The 12,950-nt window shown below is 49.0% G+C and overlaps 2 protein-coding genes across 7 annotated transcripts in view; one reads left to right on the top strand and one right to left on the bottom strand.

Moving 5' to 3' along the window:
• The window catches only part of Ctps2 (CTP synthase 2), a 47,224-nt gene that overhangs the window by 20,523 nt on the left and 13,751 nt on the right, over positions 1–12,950 (top strand). For all 4 annotated transcript variants that reach the window (XM_010643633.3, XM_033760266.1, XM_010643635.1 and 1 more), the window contains 2 exons: positions 80–142; positions 243–286. In XM_010643633.3, the coding sequence (XP_010641935.1) occupies positions 80–142; positions 243–286 (107 nt within the window). The remainder of the gene's footprint in view (positions 1–79; positions 143–242; positions 287–12,950) is intronic.
• S100g (S100 calcium binding protein G) lies at positions 10,522–11,968 on the bottom strand. 3 transcript variants are annotated; one of them, XM_033760267.1, is made up of 3 exons: positions 11,909–11,968; positions 11,195–11,338; positions 10,522–10,797 (listed from the first exon to the last, which is right to left on the bottom strand). In XM_033760267.1, exons 2-3 carry the CDS (start codon positions 11,327–11,329, stop codon positions 10,693–10,695), a joined length of 240 nt encoding a protein of 79 aa, XP_033616158.1. In that variant the 5' UTR covers positions 11,330–11,338; positions 11,909–11,968; the 3' UTR covers positions 10,522–10,692. The 3 variants fall into 3 exon arrangements, with proteins under 3 accessions (XP_033616158.1, XP_010641934.1, XP_010641933.1); XM_010643632.3 differs by lacking the exon at positions 11,909–11,968 and adding an exon at positions 11,710–11,715 and having other exon boundaries at positions 11,195–11,345; XM_010643631.2 differs by lacking the exon at positions 11,909–11,968 and adding an exon at positions 11,710–11,773 and having other exon boundaries at positions 10,523–10,797.

Here is a 12,950-nt window from a genome sequence, read left to right as displayed (position 1 = left end):
AAAACCAAAACCAAACAAACAAAAAAGTGAATAAATACCAGCCCTGTCTGTTTATTGATAGATGTGCTCTTTAAAATAGGAGTCTGCCTCGGGATGCAGCTGGCTGTGATAGAGTTCGCGCGAAATTGCCTGGACATGGAAGGTGAGTGGGTTGGCCAGTGACATTTACTGACAGAACTTTGTCCCCGATGATAATCTTCTCAGCAGCACTGCTGACTTTCTGAACTCTTCTTCATCTCCAGATGCTAATTCCACAGAGTTTGAGCCCAGCACCCCCGTCCCTTTGGTAAGTGGCCTGCTTGTTTTTTGGTCTCATCACTGACGTTTGGTTTCTGGCTCTTGCCTCTATGCCTAAAGGGTGATTATTAATTTTTCCTTACCATGTCAGAACATTTGAAATGCTATGTGAATTGATTATTACCTGTTATTCCTATATTAGACTGCGTTGCTCTCGGTAGTCTGTCTTGTTGTCTGTGCTCAGAAGGAAGACACGATCCTGGACTGATTTCTCTCTGCTGAAGCTTTCAGGCTTAATGTTTAGGAAAGGAGTCAATTGGCTGTGACAACAATTTATAACAGCTAATATAAATAAATGAGCTGTCCTGTCTCCAGATCGTCCCCAGCCTCGCTGTTTTCCACACTGGTGGCCATCTATCTTTCTAAAACAAAAGTGACAACCATGCTGCTGCTGGTCCTCATCTGCAGCCAGTTCCTCTTCCTCTAAAGCATTCAAGCCATGCCTGTAATCCCAGCATTCAGGAGGCTGAGGCAGGAAAATGTCACAAATTGGAGGCCAGCTTGGGCTGCATAGTGAGTTTAAGGCCTGAACTACACAGTTGAGAAGTTGTCTCAAAGACCCCCAAACCAGGGGCTGGGGATTTAGCTCAGTGGTTTCGCCGCCTGCCTTGCAAGCACAAGGACCCGAGTTCTATCCCCAGTACCAAAAAACAAAACAAAACAACCCCCCCCCAAACCCCAAACCAAAGCAGACCAAAAAAAAAGTGGGTAGCCCTGTCCGTCTCCCTCCATGAAGGGTATTACATGTGGAGCGTTTTCACGTTACATTGTATGCTGGCGATGCCCCTGTGGAAGGGTGTTGAAATACTCTTCATGTCTTTAATGGCATTCAGCTCAACCTAGGACAAAGCACTGTGCTCTAACCCTGCGGTACCCTTGAGTCTTAGGCTCTGAAGGCCTGATAGCAGCAAAGGCTTCCCTTAGCTGGCTTTCCTCAAGACGGGTTTCCTGCATCACAGCTGAAGTAGTTGTTCCCCTCCAGATGTACTGCAGGATGGGAAGTGATTTTGCCAGCAGGTGCCACTGTCCGATAGTGCTGGTGAGGTGAATTCTTTCTCGACTGTTCTTCAGTAGCTGTGGGTGTGCATGGAGGAAAAACTTAGACACAGACAGTTCAGCCCTGCAGGAGAGGTATAAAACCACCCCTCGTTCGCCCACCTTTGCCTGTTTCCCTTCCCCAGGGCAACCACTTTCATGTTCTTCGGTTACTAGTCCAGGTGTGTGTGTGTGTGTGTGTGTGTGTGTGTGTGCGCGCGCGCGCATGCATGCGGGGGTATGTAATCCCCCCCCTTTGGTGTTAGGGATGGATCCAGGGCCTCGTGCATAGTAGGCATGTGCGGTACTGCTGAACTGCACCTTTAACGCCTGTATTTTCATTTTATTTTAGTTTAGTTTTGAGGCACGGCCTCGTTGTGCAGCCCAGGCTGGCCTTGAATTTGCAGCGGTGCCCTGCAGTCCAGGGATTCCAAGTGTGCGCCACCGTGCCCTGCTCTCCTTTAAATGAATACCTGTCACGCATGCTTGAGGCCTGGCTCCACCTTGCTTTTTGTTTTTTAAGGGGAACAGTTTATTTGGCTTCCAGCTCACAGAGGTTTCAGTCCATGATCAGCAGGCTCCGAGGCAGGGAGGCAGGGAGAAACAGCTCCCACCGTGCTATGGACCCGCCCTCCGAGACCTCGCCCTTGCCCTGCTTGTGCCCCACAGATGGTGGTGCAGGCTTGTGCTTAGCTTGTGCCCCTTATTTTGTTCACTGTAAATCCTGCTGCAAATGAGTCTCCGCCTGCACACGCCCGAGCACACATCTGCAGGGGACCCTAGAGGGAACCACTCAGGCAGGGGACGTGCACAGTCCGTGTTGCCAAGGCTCCTGTGCACAACAGTGAGCAAGGAAAGCACAGTGAACCCCTGCTGCCCCCGAGAGTTCTGGCCGCAGAGCCCACGCTGTGCCCCTTCCCGGCTACTTGGTGGGTCATGGGCGCTCTGGCCCTTGGAGGGAAGACGGTGATCTGCAGAGCCACAGCCTTGTGAGTCGTATGTGCTGCTCAGGTCTCTTTTCGTGCTGTTGTGACACTTCCTTGGCAGGCAGGCGCTATGCACAGGGTACTTTCTTACGAACTTCACGGTGACACTGGCATCCAGGACAGACCTAAAAGGAGGTGGCTCTTAGGCACAATAAAAGGTGAAATTGCCAGGCATGGCAGCGCACGCCTTTCATCCCAGCACTCGGGAGACTGAGGCAGGAGGATCACAGCGAGTTCAAAGCCAGCCTGGGCTAAGTAGCCAGACCCTACCTAAAAAACCAAGCATACAAAAAATTAATTAAGAAAGTAAAAGGAGAAATAGATTTTTCTCTGCAAGTTAAGGTGGATACTAAGTCGGAGAGTGCCTGAGAGAGTGAGTGAAATTGATTTTGCTGTGTTTTTTCTTTGCTTGGCCCCTAAAGTGTGATAGAAGGTTCTGGGATGCTGCAGAAGATCCTGGGTGGGTTCGGCAGCAGCTTTGGCTTTCTGGCCTGCCTCACATTCATCTGAGGTGACACCAGAAATCTAGTGTACTTCCGTTCTAACTCTTTATCAGTCCCCCGAGGCAACCAACAGCATTCCTCCCCTCCACCCCAGTACCGGGGATCGAACTCGGGACCTTGTGCTTGCAAGGCAGGCGGTGACATCACTGAGCTAAATCCCAAGCCCTGGTTACTTGTTTTTTTTTCTTTGAGAGGTTCTTGCTATGTAGCCCAGGCTGGCCTCAAACTCACGGCCTCCTCCTGCCTCAGCCTCCCAAGTGCTGTGATTCCATGTGTGTACCACCAGCAGGCCAAGCTTGCTGACAACCTTGACCTGACTTTGCCTTTGGGTCTTTGGATGTGGAGGGTAGCTGATGGTGCCTTGGACTTTCTAGCTAGAATAGTTTTGGCCTTTGAGGCCCACAGCAAGAATGATCTCAATGTAGTATTAATGCATGTGGATCTGCCTAACACTAAGCATTTCTTCTCTGTTTGTTGAAAAAGGTTACTAGAAAATCTGAATTTACATAAGACATTCCTCTCGGAAAACGGGATCCACATTCCGTTTTCAAACATACACACTTGGATGATGGTATTGGGGAGGAAAAACAGGAAATTCAAAACACTTTGATGAGATGCAAATGCGTATCTGAAATTGTGATATTTGATAGTATTTCAATTTAATCTTTTTGCAGTAATGGGGATTGAACCCAGGGCCTTGACACTGTGCTACATCCCTAGCCCTTTTTAATTTTTTTTTTCCTTTTTAAAATTTTGAGACAGGGTCTTGCTAAGTTGCTCGGGCTAAGCTCAAATTTGTGATCCTCCTGCCTCAGCTTCCCAGAATGTGCCAACACTGTTTTTTCTTCAGTTTTTAGTTTTTTGAGACAGGAGGGTCTCACTGTGTAGTCCAGGCTGGTCTTGTGTTTTGGATTTGCCTTTGGTAAGCTGGAAGTCGAAGGAAGGAGTTGCATCTTGTTTAGGTGTCTTCTCATTTTCTTTTTGTTTTTTAAATTTAATTCCTGTGTGGATGCTTGTATATTGCTTATGGCAAGTCGCTGTAATGCCAGTATTCTGAATCCTTAGGAAATGACTACTTCTCAGAGGTGTCTTCCAGGTGGAGCTGGCTTTTGAGCTTGGGTTTTGAGTCTGTTGCAGGATCCTACCTCTTCAGTTTATCGGGGATGAGACGTTTCGGCTCACTTGTCCCAGCTACTGGTTGTTTGGCACTGGCCTATAGTTTTTTTAAGGCCCTTAGGTACTTAGGTTTTAGTATACCAGAAAAACTGATCAGCACAATAACAATAGCATCAAACACAGCCTAGACAATGACAAACTGTGGTAACCATGAATTTGCCACCTCTAGCCATGTGAACTAGATATGTGGTTATATAACAAAAGCTAAAGCAAGCCAGAAAATTGTATACAATGAATAAGCCCTTAAGGGCTGGGGATTTAGCTCAGTGGTTCTGCTATCTGCCTTGGCGCAAGGACCTGAGCTTGATCCCCAGTGCCAAAATAAATAAATAAAAATAAGCCCTTAATATGGTGATTTTGCCCTTAGGGTAAAAGATTTAAAAGGGGTTAGAGGGGAAAGATAGAAGACGAAGCGATTAGAAGCCAGGCTGCAGGACCAAGGAAGATTGTATAACCTTTGGGAAAGCAGTGAAGAAGAGAGGTGGGAGAGAAAGGAAGAGACAAAAATAAGAACAGAACGGAGCAGCAAAACCAGAAACTCTGTTCACACGATCAAGAAAAAACAAACAAATCAAGAACAAGAACCAGGAAAGAGAAAAAAAGAACGAAAAAAGGAAAAAGCAAATAAAGTCCAATTCAAGGTGTGTCTGTGCTGTCTCTGGTAGGCAACATGGGTAGAGTCCAGAGCGGAAGTGATTAAGCCCAGCAAGCCAGCCACAGCTTTAGGGTGGATGGGGTAGTGGATAATCCCAGCCAGCCTGCAGCTTTAGTTCCACCCAAGTTCAGGCTGGTTTCTGGCTATGAGGTTGAAACTGGATTTTTTGAGCTTGCAACAGCCCATGTGCCTGCTGCTGGCTTGAACGGCTCCCTGCAGACCTGAGCTCTATTCCCTAACATCCTGATGGCATGAACTTGGCATTTGCTCTGAAACACTGGGAGCCACTAGATGGAGTCCGCCCTTAGCTATTCTGAGTTCCGAGCTCAGTTGGCCCCTCTCCAAGATGGCTACCAGCCAGTCACCCTCTGCTGGGTGACCTCTGAAGCCGGATAACTCACCAGCCACTGCAGTCCAGTGCATCCACAGCTCCGTTGCACTGGTGTGCTCGGCGGAGGCCTCTGGGGTCTCCACTAGTCGCTGTGAGTCTGCAGGCTCGACCTGCCCTTCCTACGCCGAGTCTAGGCTCTGGGAGAGAGCACTACTTGCTGCCTCCCCGCTCTTTGTTGAAGTCTCTCTCTTCGCTCTCCTCATGGCCTTCAGTTCTCGCCTCAGATCCTTCCAGGGTCCCAGGGACCCACTGCCCTCCTTTTTCTCCTCATGCCACTGTGTCCCAGTGCCAGGACACCGAATCGTGGAGAGGCTGTTTCTCTCTGGAAGTCTCTCTCCAGGCTGGTCTTGGACTCACTGTGTAATCCGGCTGGCCTCGAACTCGTGGTGTTCCTCCTGCCTCAGCCCCCTGAGTCCTTGGAACCCACCAGGCCTGGTTCACTTCAATTTTAGCTATTTATCATAGGCATGACTTCATTTATCCCTTTTTGATCCAGGAATTTATAAAATTAGAATTAATTTTACATCTGATAGAGATTTGTGAAGTAGTCACTTATAATTCAAAGCTGATTTAGGTGAAGGGCAATTTATAGTACTTTCTTCATTAAGCATAATGCACGCATTATGTTTTCCTGCCTTTAGTTGAAGTCCTGTTTGAAATATTTCCTCTTTATTTTTTAACAACTTTATGTGGCATGCAAATGAAGAGAGGTTTGAAAGAAACAGCCCACTTAGTGTAATCTCTGAGGCAACTTTTATTACTTTGAGGAATGAGAGCCTTTAGAACACTGACACAGAGATCTGTTGGAGGTGATTTGGAAGTTGGTATGGGCTAAAAGGCTCCCCCCATCAAAGCTGAGGCAGGAGGGTTGCTGCCAGTTGGAGGCCAGCCTGGTCTACACAGCGAGACCCTGTCTTAAACAAAACAAACAAGATAAATGCTTCTGGAGATCAAGATAAGCATGGTGACTGCTTAATGTTACTGTCCCACACCTGTAATCCCAGTGCTTGGGAGGCTGAGGCAGGAGGATCACCAGGAGTTCAAGGTCAGCCTGAACTACATAGTGAGACCCTATCTAAAAAATGCAGAAAAATGGAAAAAAAAATACTGTATTGAATATTTAAAATCTACAGAGACAGTAGATCTCAAGTGTTGTCAACACACATACACAGGTAACTATTTGAGATAATGGATATTAGTCAGCTTGATTTTAGAAATCATTTCACAGTGTATATATCAAAACTCATCTTGTACATCTTGAATATATCCAATATTTGCCAGTTATACTTTAATGGGGCTTTTTTATTTGTTTGAGACTGGTTCTCGCTATGTAGTTTAGGCTGGCCTTGAACTCACTGTGTAGCCGAGGGTACCCTGAAATGTATGGCAATCCTCCTGCCTCAGCCTCCCGAGTGCTGGGATTCCAGGTGTGTGCCTCCACATGCCATCTAGTAGTAGAACTGTAATACCCCACAAACATTCTCCTTCCAGGTAGGCTGGTCGCTGCCTGACGGCTCAGGGCATCTTTTTTTGGGGGGGTACCAGGGATGGAACTCTGGTCCTTGCTCTTGTGAGGCAGTTGGCGGAATCACTGAGTTAAGTCCCCGGCCCTGGCTCAGGACATTTTAACCTGCCCCCCACCCCCGCCCCTTTAAGCGATTCTGCCTTTTGAAAGGAGACCTCGCTGCTTGGAGCGGGTCCTATTAAGAGCCTTGAATCAGGAGGGGAATTAAATGTTAATTTCAAGCGAGTCACTAAATGCATACTTCAAAGCTAATGTATTTTAAAGCTTTTGTATTTTGAGTTCAACGAGAAAAGCCTCCGAAATAGGCATTTCAACCACTTGAAAGATTTTCTGCAGGAGAAATGGTTGAATGTCAGTGGAGAGAGATTACTTAGAGTCTCTTGTGTTCAGAGCAGGTCCCCATCATGGAGTCCTTAGAGGCGGGGTACAAGGCCCCCCCACCCCCAGCTCCACTTGCTGGCTCCGGACTGGTGAGACGTATGGCCAACTATTGCAGATGGTCAGGAGGATCGCCTCAAGTTCAAGGCCCGCCTGCACTAGGGCGAGACCCTGTCTCAAAAACAAAAGAACTAAAACAAGAAAGAGTAGATAGTCCAGAACCGCCCTGCACAAGCATGTTAAGGCCCTTCTATGTGCCAGGACTCTGTCTCGATTTGGGGCTCCAAGCCTTGCAGGTTGGTGAGGGACGCCGCTTGGTTGCTGGTTTTAATGACAATTCTGAGCACACATTAGTGGAGCACGTAAATGAGCTGGTCTGCGATGTCCCCATGCATGAGGTGTCATGTCACACGTCATCACTGTCACCTCCCTCACTCCCCCTAAATGCACCTCTTGTACTTTCAGTCATCTTTGCTACTTTTATTATTTTTATTTTTCGCTTCCATACATGAGAAAAAACATGTTGCCTTAGTCACTTTCTCACGGTTGAGACACAATCCCTGACACCCCGACTCTAAGGAGGAGAGGTTTATTGAGCTCACAGTTTGTAGTGGTTTCTGCCCAGGGCGACCGGAAGCAGGGACAGATCAAGGGAGGGGCGGGAGAGGGACCCTTCCAGGCCACGCCCCCAGCGACCCCCCTCGTCCAATGAGGCTCCAGCTCCTAACCCACAGCCCATCGCGGGCCAATCCACGGAGGAGGGTCACGCCCTCTTGAGCCGCTCGCCTCTAGACAGTCCAAAGCGCAGAAGGCTTTGGGGACATCTAGATGGCCTTCGGTCCCCAAGATGCCCTGACACCGCCTCCTCTGGCTGAGTACCGCGCCATCCTGTGCACTGCCCAGGTTCCTCCCGCCCGCCGTGCCGCTTCACATTCCTGGCTACTGTGAACAGCGCCCGGCGGCCCTGCGCACGCACACTCTGCATCCTGTGGCCGTGTACCTAGCAGGGCTGCAGCTGAGCTGCCTGGAGGTTCTGGTAGTTTTTAAGGGACTGCCGTACTGTTTTCTAGAAGTGTACCGGTTCCTTTTTCACCTCATCTTGGCCAGCATGGTTTTTGTTTTTTTTTTTAAATGATAAAATGCTGGTACTGTTTTTTTTTTTTTTTTTTTTTTTGAGACAAGGTCTGACTATGTGGTCCAGGCTGGCCTTGACCTCACTAGGTAGTATAGCCTGGTCTCGAACTTGGAGTGATCCTCCTGCCTCAGCCTCCCAAGTGCTGGGATCACGCGAACGTGCCACCAAGCCCGGCTCTTCTGTTCTGTTGAATGTGTCCTTGGCCGCGGCTTCAGCCCCGTGCTTCCCGGTGGAAATGCTGCTGTTTCCATTAACCCTTCCCTGGGTCCGGCTCAGGAGGTCGGAGGTCTGGAAGTCGGCACTCTGCTCTTCCCGAAAGCCGGGCCCACGGAAGGTGCCCTGTGTATGTTGGGGCTGAAATGGTGTGTTTGTTTGGAGGGGGGCGGATTCATACCTGAACAGGGGCTGACACTGGATGTTAGCATGAGCTGTATACGACATTCCAACTATAGACTAATGTCATTTAGAAGGAAGCTATGAACATCTTAAAGTATTAGAATGTCCATTTAATGGCATTAAAGGATAATTGATCATGGCTGGATAGTGTTGTCCTGGGAATTAAACCAATTGACATATCACATTGATTGAATAAACAAAAACCCCGTATCACTGTCAGCTCAATAGACAGCCTGCAGTATCCACAACCTGGTGCTCACAGTCTCCTGACAAACTAGAAAGAGACTTGTCTTTTGAGACAGGGTCTCGCTATGTAGCCCAGGCTGGCCTCGAACTTGTGGCGATCCTTCTGCCTCAGCCTCCTGGGTGCCCGGGATTACAGGAGTGTGCCCCACACCTGGCTGGTCGTTTGTTCTCTTTGCAGGACACATATCCATGTAGCTGAAGAGCCCAAATGTACACTGAGGTATCCAGTGAGAAGCGGCTCTCCCTGCCCCACCCCCAGCTGCCCAATTGTGCCCCAACACCACTGGTATTAGTTTTGGGTGTGAACTTGCAGAAATTTTTTGTCTCTGTGTATTGCAGCAAATTGAAATATGTCTTCCTTCTGTCTCCAAGTCCCTGTCACCTACTCATCTTGTGCCCAGCCCAGTCTGACTTCCTGGATTTTTTTTTGTTTTGTTTTTTTGTTTTTTATTTTGGTACCGGGGATTGAACTCAGGTCCTTGCACTTGCAAGGCAGGACACCGAACCGCTGAGCTAAATCCCCGGCCCTGACTTCCTGGATTCTTACAGCATGTAGAAGCTCCCTGTCTGTGAGGTTGAACTCCCAGAGGTGACTATGGCCCTGTCCACTCTGGGAACAGATTCCCTTCCTGCCTCACAGCCGCCTTCCCCTCTCTGGGTGCTTGTGTGGGCATTTGTGCTGCTGGCCACCTTGGAGGGCCTTCAGGCTCCCAAGGCAATGAGGACACCAATTTGATGGACCCACCTGGCATGTGCGTATAGTTAGGGTAAAAAACCAACGGCCACGCTAGGTGAGGTGGTGCGTGCCTGTTATCCCAGCACTCAGGAGGCTGAGGCAGGAGGATCGCCGAGAGTTGAAGGCCAGCCTGGGCTACATAGTTATAGGCCAGCCTAATGAGACCCTATCTAAAAAATCAAAACAAAATTATTTTTGAGCAGGGTCTTGCTAAATTGCTAACTTGCCCATTTTTTTTTAGTAGTAGTAAAGTTTATTTGAAAAAGTAAAAGTGAAGAATGAGGGAGAAACTGGCTCTGTAGAGCGAGCTTGGGCTGAGAAGAGGAGGAGGAAAACCATGATAGACTAACTTGCCCATTGTGGGCTGCAACTTTTACTCTTCCTGCCCCAGTTTCTCAGCGTGTTGGGAATAGAGGCGTATGGCCCCACACCAAGCTTTTCTTCTTTTCTTTCTATCTTTTCTTTTTCTTTGTGATGCTGAGGATGGATGGAACCCAGAGCCTCGTGCATTCTACACCCCAGCCCCATTTATTCCATCTTAAAATTGGATGACTTAGACTAATATTTTTACCCCCCCTTTTTTTTTTTGGATTTTTGAGACAGGGTCTCACTATGTAGTTGAGACTGACCTGGAACTCACTATGTATTCCAGGCTGGTCTGAACTCACAGGGATTCTCCTGCCTCAGCCTCCCGAGTGCTGGGATTATAGGCGTGCGCCACCACGCCCAGCTTGATTAATGTTATTTTTAAATCTACTGTTATGTTTTTCACTTTTTAATTTTATGAGTTCCCCTTTGCAGTACATAATGATGCATTCATCATGAGGAGCCTGGTGTGGTGGTGCAGGTCTGTAATCCCAGCACTCAGTAGGCTGAGGCAAGAGAATCACCAGGAATCCACAACCAGCCTAGGCTGCCTAGTGAGTTCAAGGCCAGCCTGGACTGCATAGTGAGATCCTGTCTTAAAAAACCCAAAGCAAACAAACAACCCAAATACGTTCAACGTGGGGCGTCAGTTTCATGTACCTCTGTATTCTTTCCACAAAACCTTCCCCTCCCCAGAATCCGCTGAATTTGTCAGTCAATACCCAACAAGGACAGCGGTGTCTGTCTGGGAAGTTCTTTATTGACGGAAACAGGACCGGGTCATCCGATTGTAAGGAACTCAGCCGGAGGCAGTGTGGCTTCTACAGAAGCTGCACGAAGTCCCTGGCCTGCTCGTTGGATCCATCTTTACTGGGAGATCTTTGTTACGAACACTTGGAATTCTTGGAAACTGACTTCTCCGTCACCATTCTTGTCCAGTTCTTTGAAGAGATTATCTAAGGTGCTTTGGCCCTGGTTTCAGAGACAGGATGAAATCAGATACTGCTACCTGTTTTCTTTTTGAGACAGGGTCTTGCTGTGTCATGCAGGCTGACCTGGAACTCACTCTGTAGCCCAGGCTGGCCTCAGACTCACAGCAACCCTCCTGCCTCAGCCTCTCGAGTGCTGGATCACAAGTGTGTGCCACCCTGCCCTACGAAGCTGCTTTCCTTAATGAGCTTCCACGGAGTGCTTGGGCCTAGCACCTAGAGCCTGGCATTAGCGGTGTTCAGGGTGTGCAGGACTCTGCTGCTTCCGCCTGCTGCAGCTTGGCCATGAGACTGGGCCCAGACACCCCTGAGCACTGAGAGGGTCACAGAGGTGGCCGAGCCCTGCTGTCCCCCGCCCTCCTGCTGGCTGCCATGCCCACCTTGAGCAGACTGGGGAATTCAGCCTGGACCAGCAGCTTCAGCTCCTCCTTGGACAGCTGGTCCGGGTCACCTTCTTTGGCCGCATATTTTTCAAAAATCCTCTTGAGTTCCTCGGGAGATTTTTTAGCAGCCATGGCGGAGTCCTGGAAACTGAGAGAAACATGAGCCTCCCCAAAGGCTCCCGCACAGGAAGAGAGAGCACTGGACGTTTTCAGCAGAGTCCTTCCGGCACTGGCCTAGCAAGCTCATGCCCTGGTTTCCTCCCCGCGCCGGCAGAGACCTGCTTAGATGGTAGTTAAACGCCTCTGGTGCACACCTGCTAGCAGACAGCCCCTGAGGGTGGACACCACCCTTAGTAATTGCATCTGCTCGCTAGGCTGCAGCGTCAGAGCAGACCTGCCCACGGGTGATCCGGTAAGGGCCCCAACCCACTCTCTTCCCAGCCTTGGGTCCTTCCCTGCTTTCTGAAAAGGAGCCAAGATTGCTGAGTAGGAGCTGCTCTGACCCCACTGACCTGCTGGGCGATAGTCAGCAGCGTGAGCTGCCGGGAGGGCCAGGAGCTTTTATAGTCCGCAGACACACCGCCCCGACTGGGGAATTTCCTTCTGTTTGCCATTTAAGGGTAATTATTAACGGTTTTGGTTTTCGAAACCCCAGCTTAAGAGTACACGAACCTCTTAATTAAGGGCAAGAGCCACTAAAGGGCCACTCACGGGTGTCCGTGGTCCAGAGTCCCAGGAGCGAGTGTGGCGGTGTCTGCCAGACAGGACCGCAGCCTGTACACGATCGCTTCCCACTCAAAGACCAGCTTTCTTCCTATCTAGGAGAAAGTGCTGTCACGGAAGGACGCTATGACCTAGCTTTTGAAACGACAGCCTGGCCCTTGAAGTCCTCTGGAGTAAGGGTTTGAACACAGGGATAAGTGAATGGCAGGACCGTGAAGGAGACAGACACTGTCATGAAGGGTTTTACTGGGCAGAGCAAGACTGTGAACATGGACGTTTTTCAACATTTTGCTTATTTGTTGTTCCATGTCTGCCCTTTCTCAGTATCCTTTTTTGTTGTTGTTTGGGTTTGGTATGGTTTTTACTTTGGAGACAGGGTCTCACTACGTAATTCGGGCTTTAAACTCACTGTGTAGCCCAGGCTGGCCTCGAACTCGAGGTGATCCTCCTGCCTCAGCCTCCCGAGTGCTGAGATGATGGACGTGCGCCACCACGCCTGGCTTACATTATCCTTTTTCAGACCCATTGTATTTTTTGAATCATTCTAAAAAACCTGTGAAAACAGTTGGCTCACACTTATATAATTGCAAATATTTCCAACTTTTTGAAATTCCCAGGATTTAAACTTGGACACAAAATTGATCTCTGTTGGCAAGAGTTTCATGAAATAACTAGGACAGCTGGGCATGGTGGTACACACCTGTAATCTCAGCACCCAGGAGGCTGAAGCAGGAGGATCCTTGAGATTTTCAAGCCAGCCTGAACTATAGAGTGGGACCTTGTGTCAAAAAGCAAAACAGCAACAAAATAACTAGGAGTTTCCCAGGGGACGTGGAGCTAGTGGTGATTCCAGGACGACTTGGACAGCACTACACAGCTCTGAAATGCTTTTCCAGTTCCACACTTAGGTGAGGCTCTCTGGCATGCCTTAGACCATCTCCGAGCTGAGGCTTGCTCAGTCAGGCTGTCTTCCTCTTTGTGTTGTGGGGTCGTGTCCAGGCTGCTGCTGGTGGATTTTTTTTTTTTTTTT

Source organism: Fukomys damarensis, unplaced genomic scaffold (genome assembly GCF_012274545.1).
Source record: "Fukomys damarensis isolate Sample0158 unplaced genomic scaffold, DMR_v1.0_HiC HiC_scaffold_39, whole genome shotgun sequence".
NCBI lineage: Eukaryota > Metazoa > Chordata > Mammalia > Rodentia > Bathyergidae > Fukomys > Fukomys damarensis.
The sequence above is the reverse complement of the archived record's forward strand: the minus strand, read 5'-3'. Positions and strand labels throughout refer to the sequence as shown.

Excerpts from the sequence above, each read along its gene's own strand:
- S100g (XM_033760267.1), bottom strand. The coding sequence starts at position 11,329 with ATGGCTGCTAAAAAATCTCCCGAGGAACTCAAGAGGATTTTTGAAAAA. Across the intron at positions 10,798-11,194 it reads AATTCCCCAGTCTGCTCAAG|GGCCAAAGCACCTTAGATAA; the intron begins GTGGGCATGGCA and ends CTCTGAAACCAG.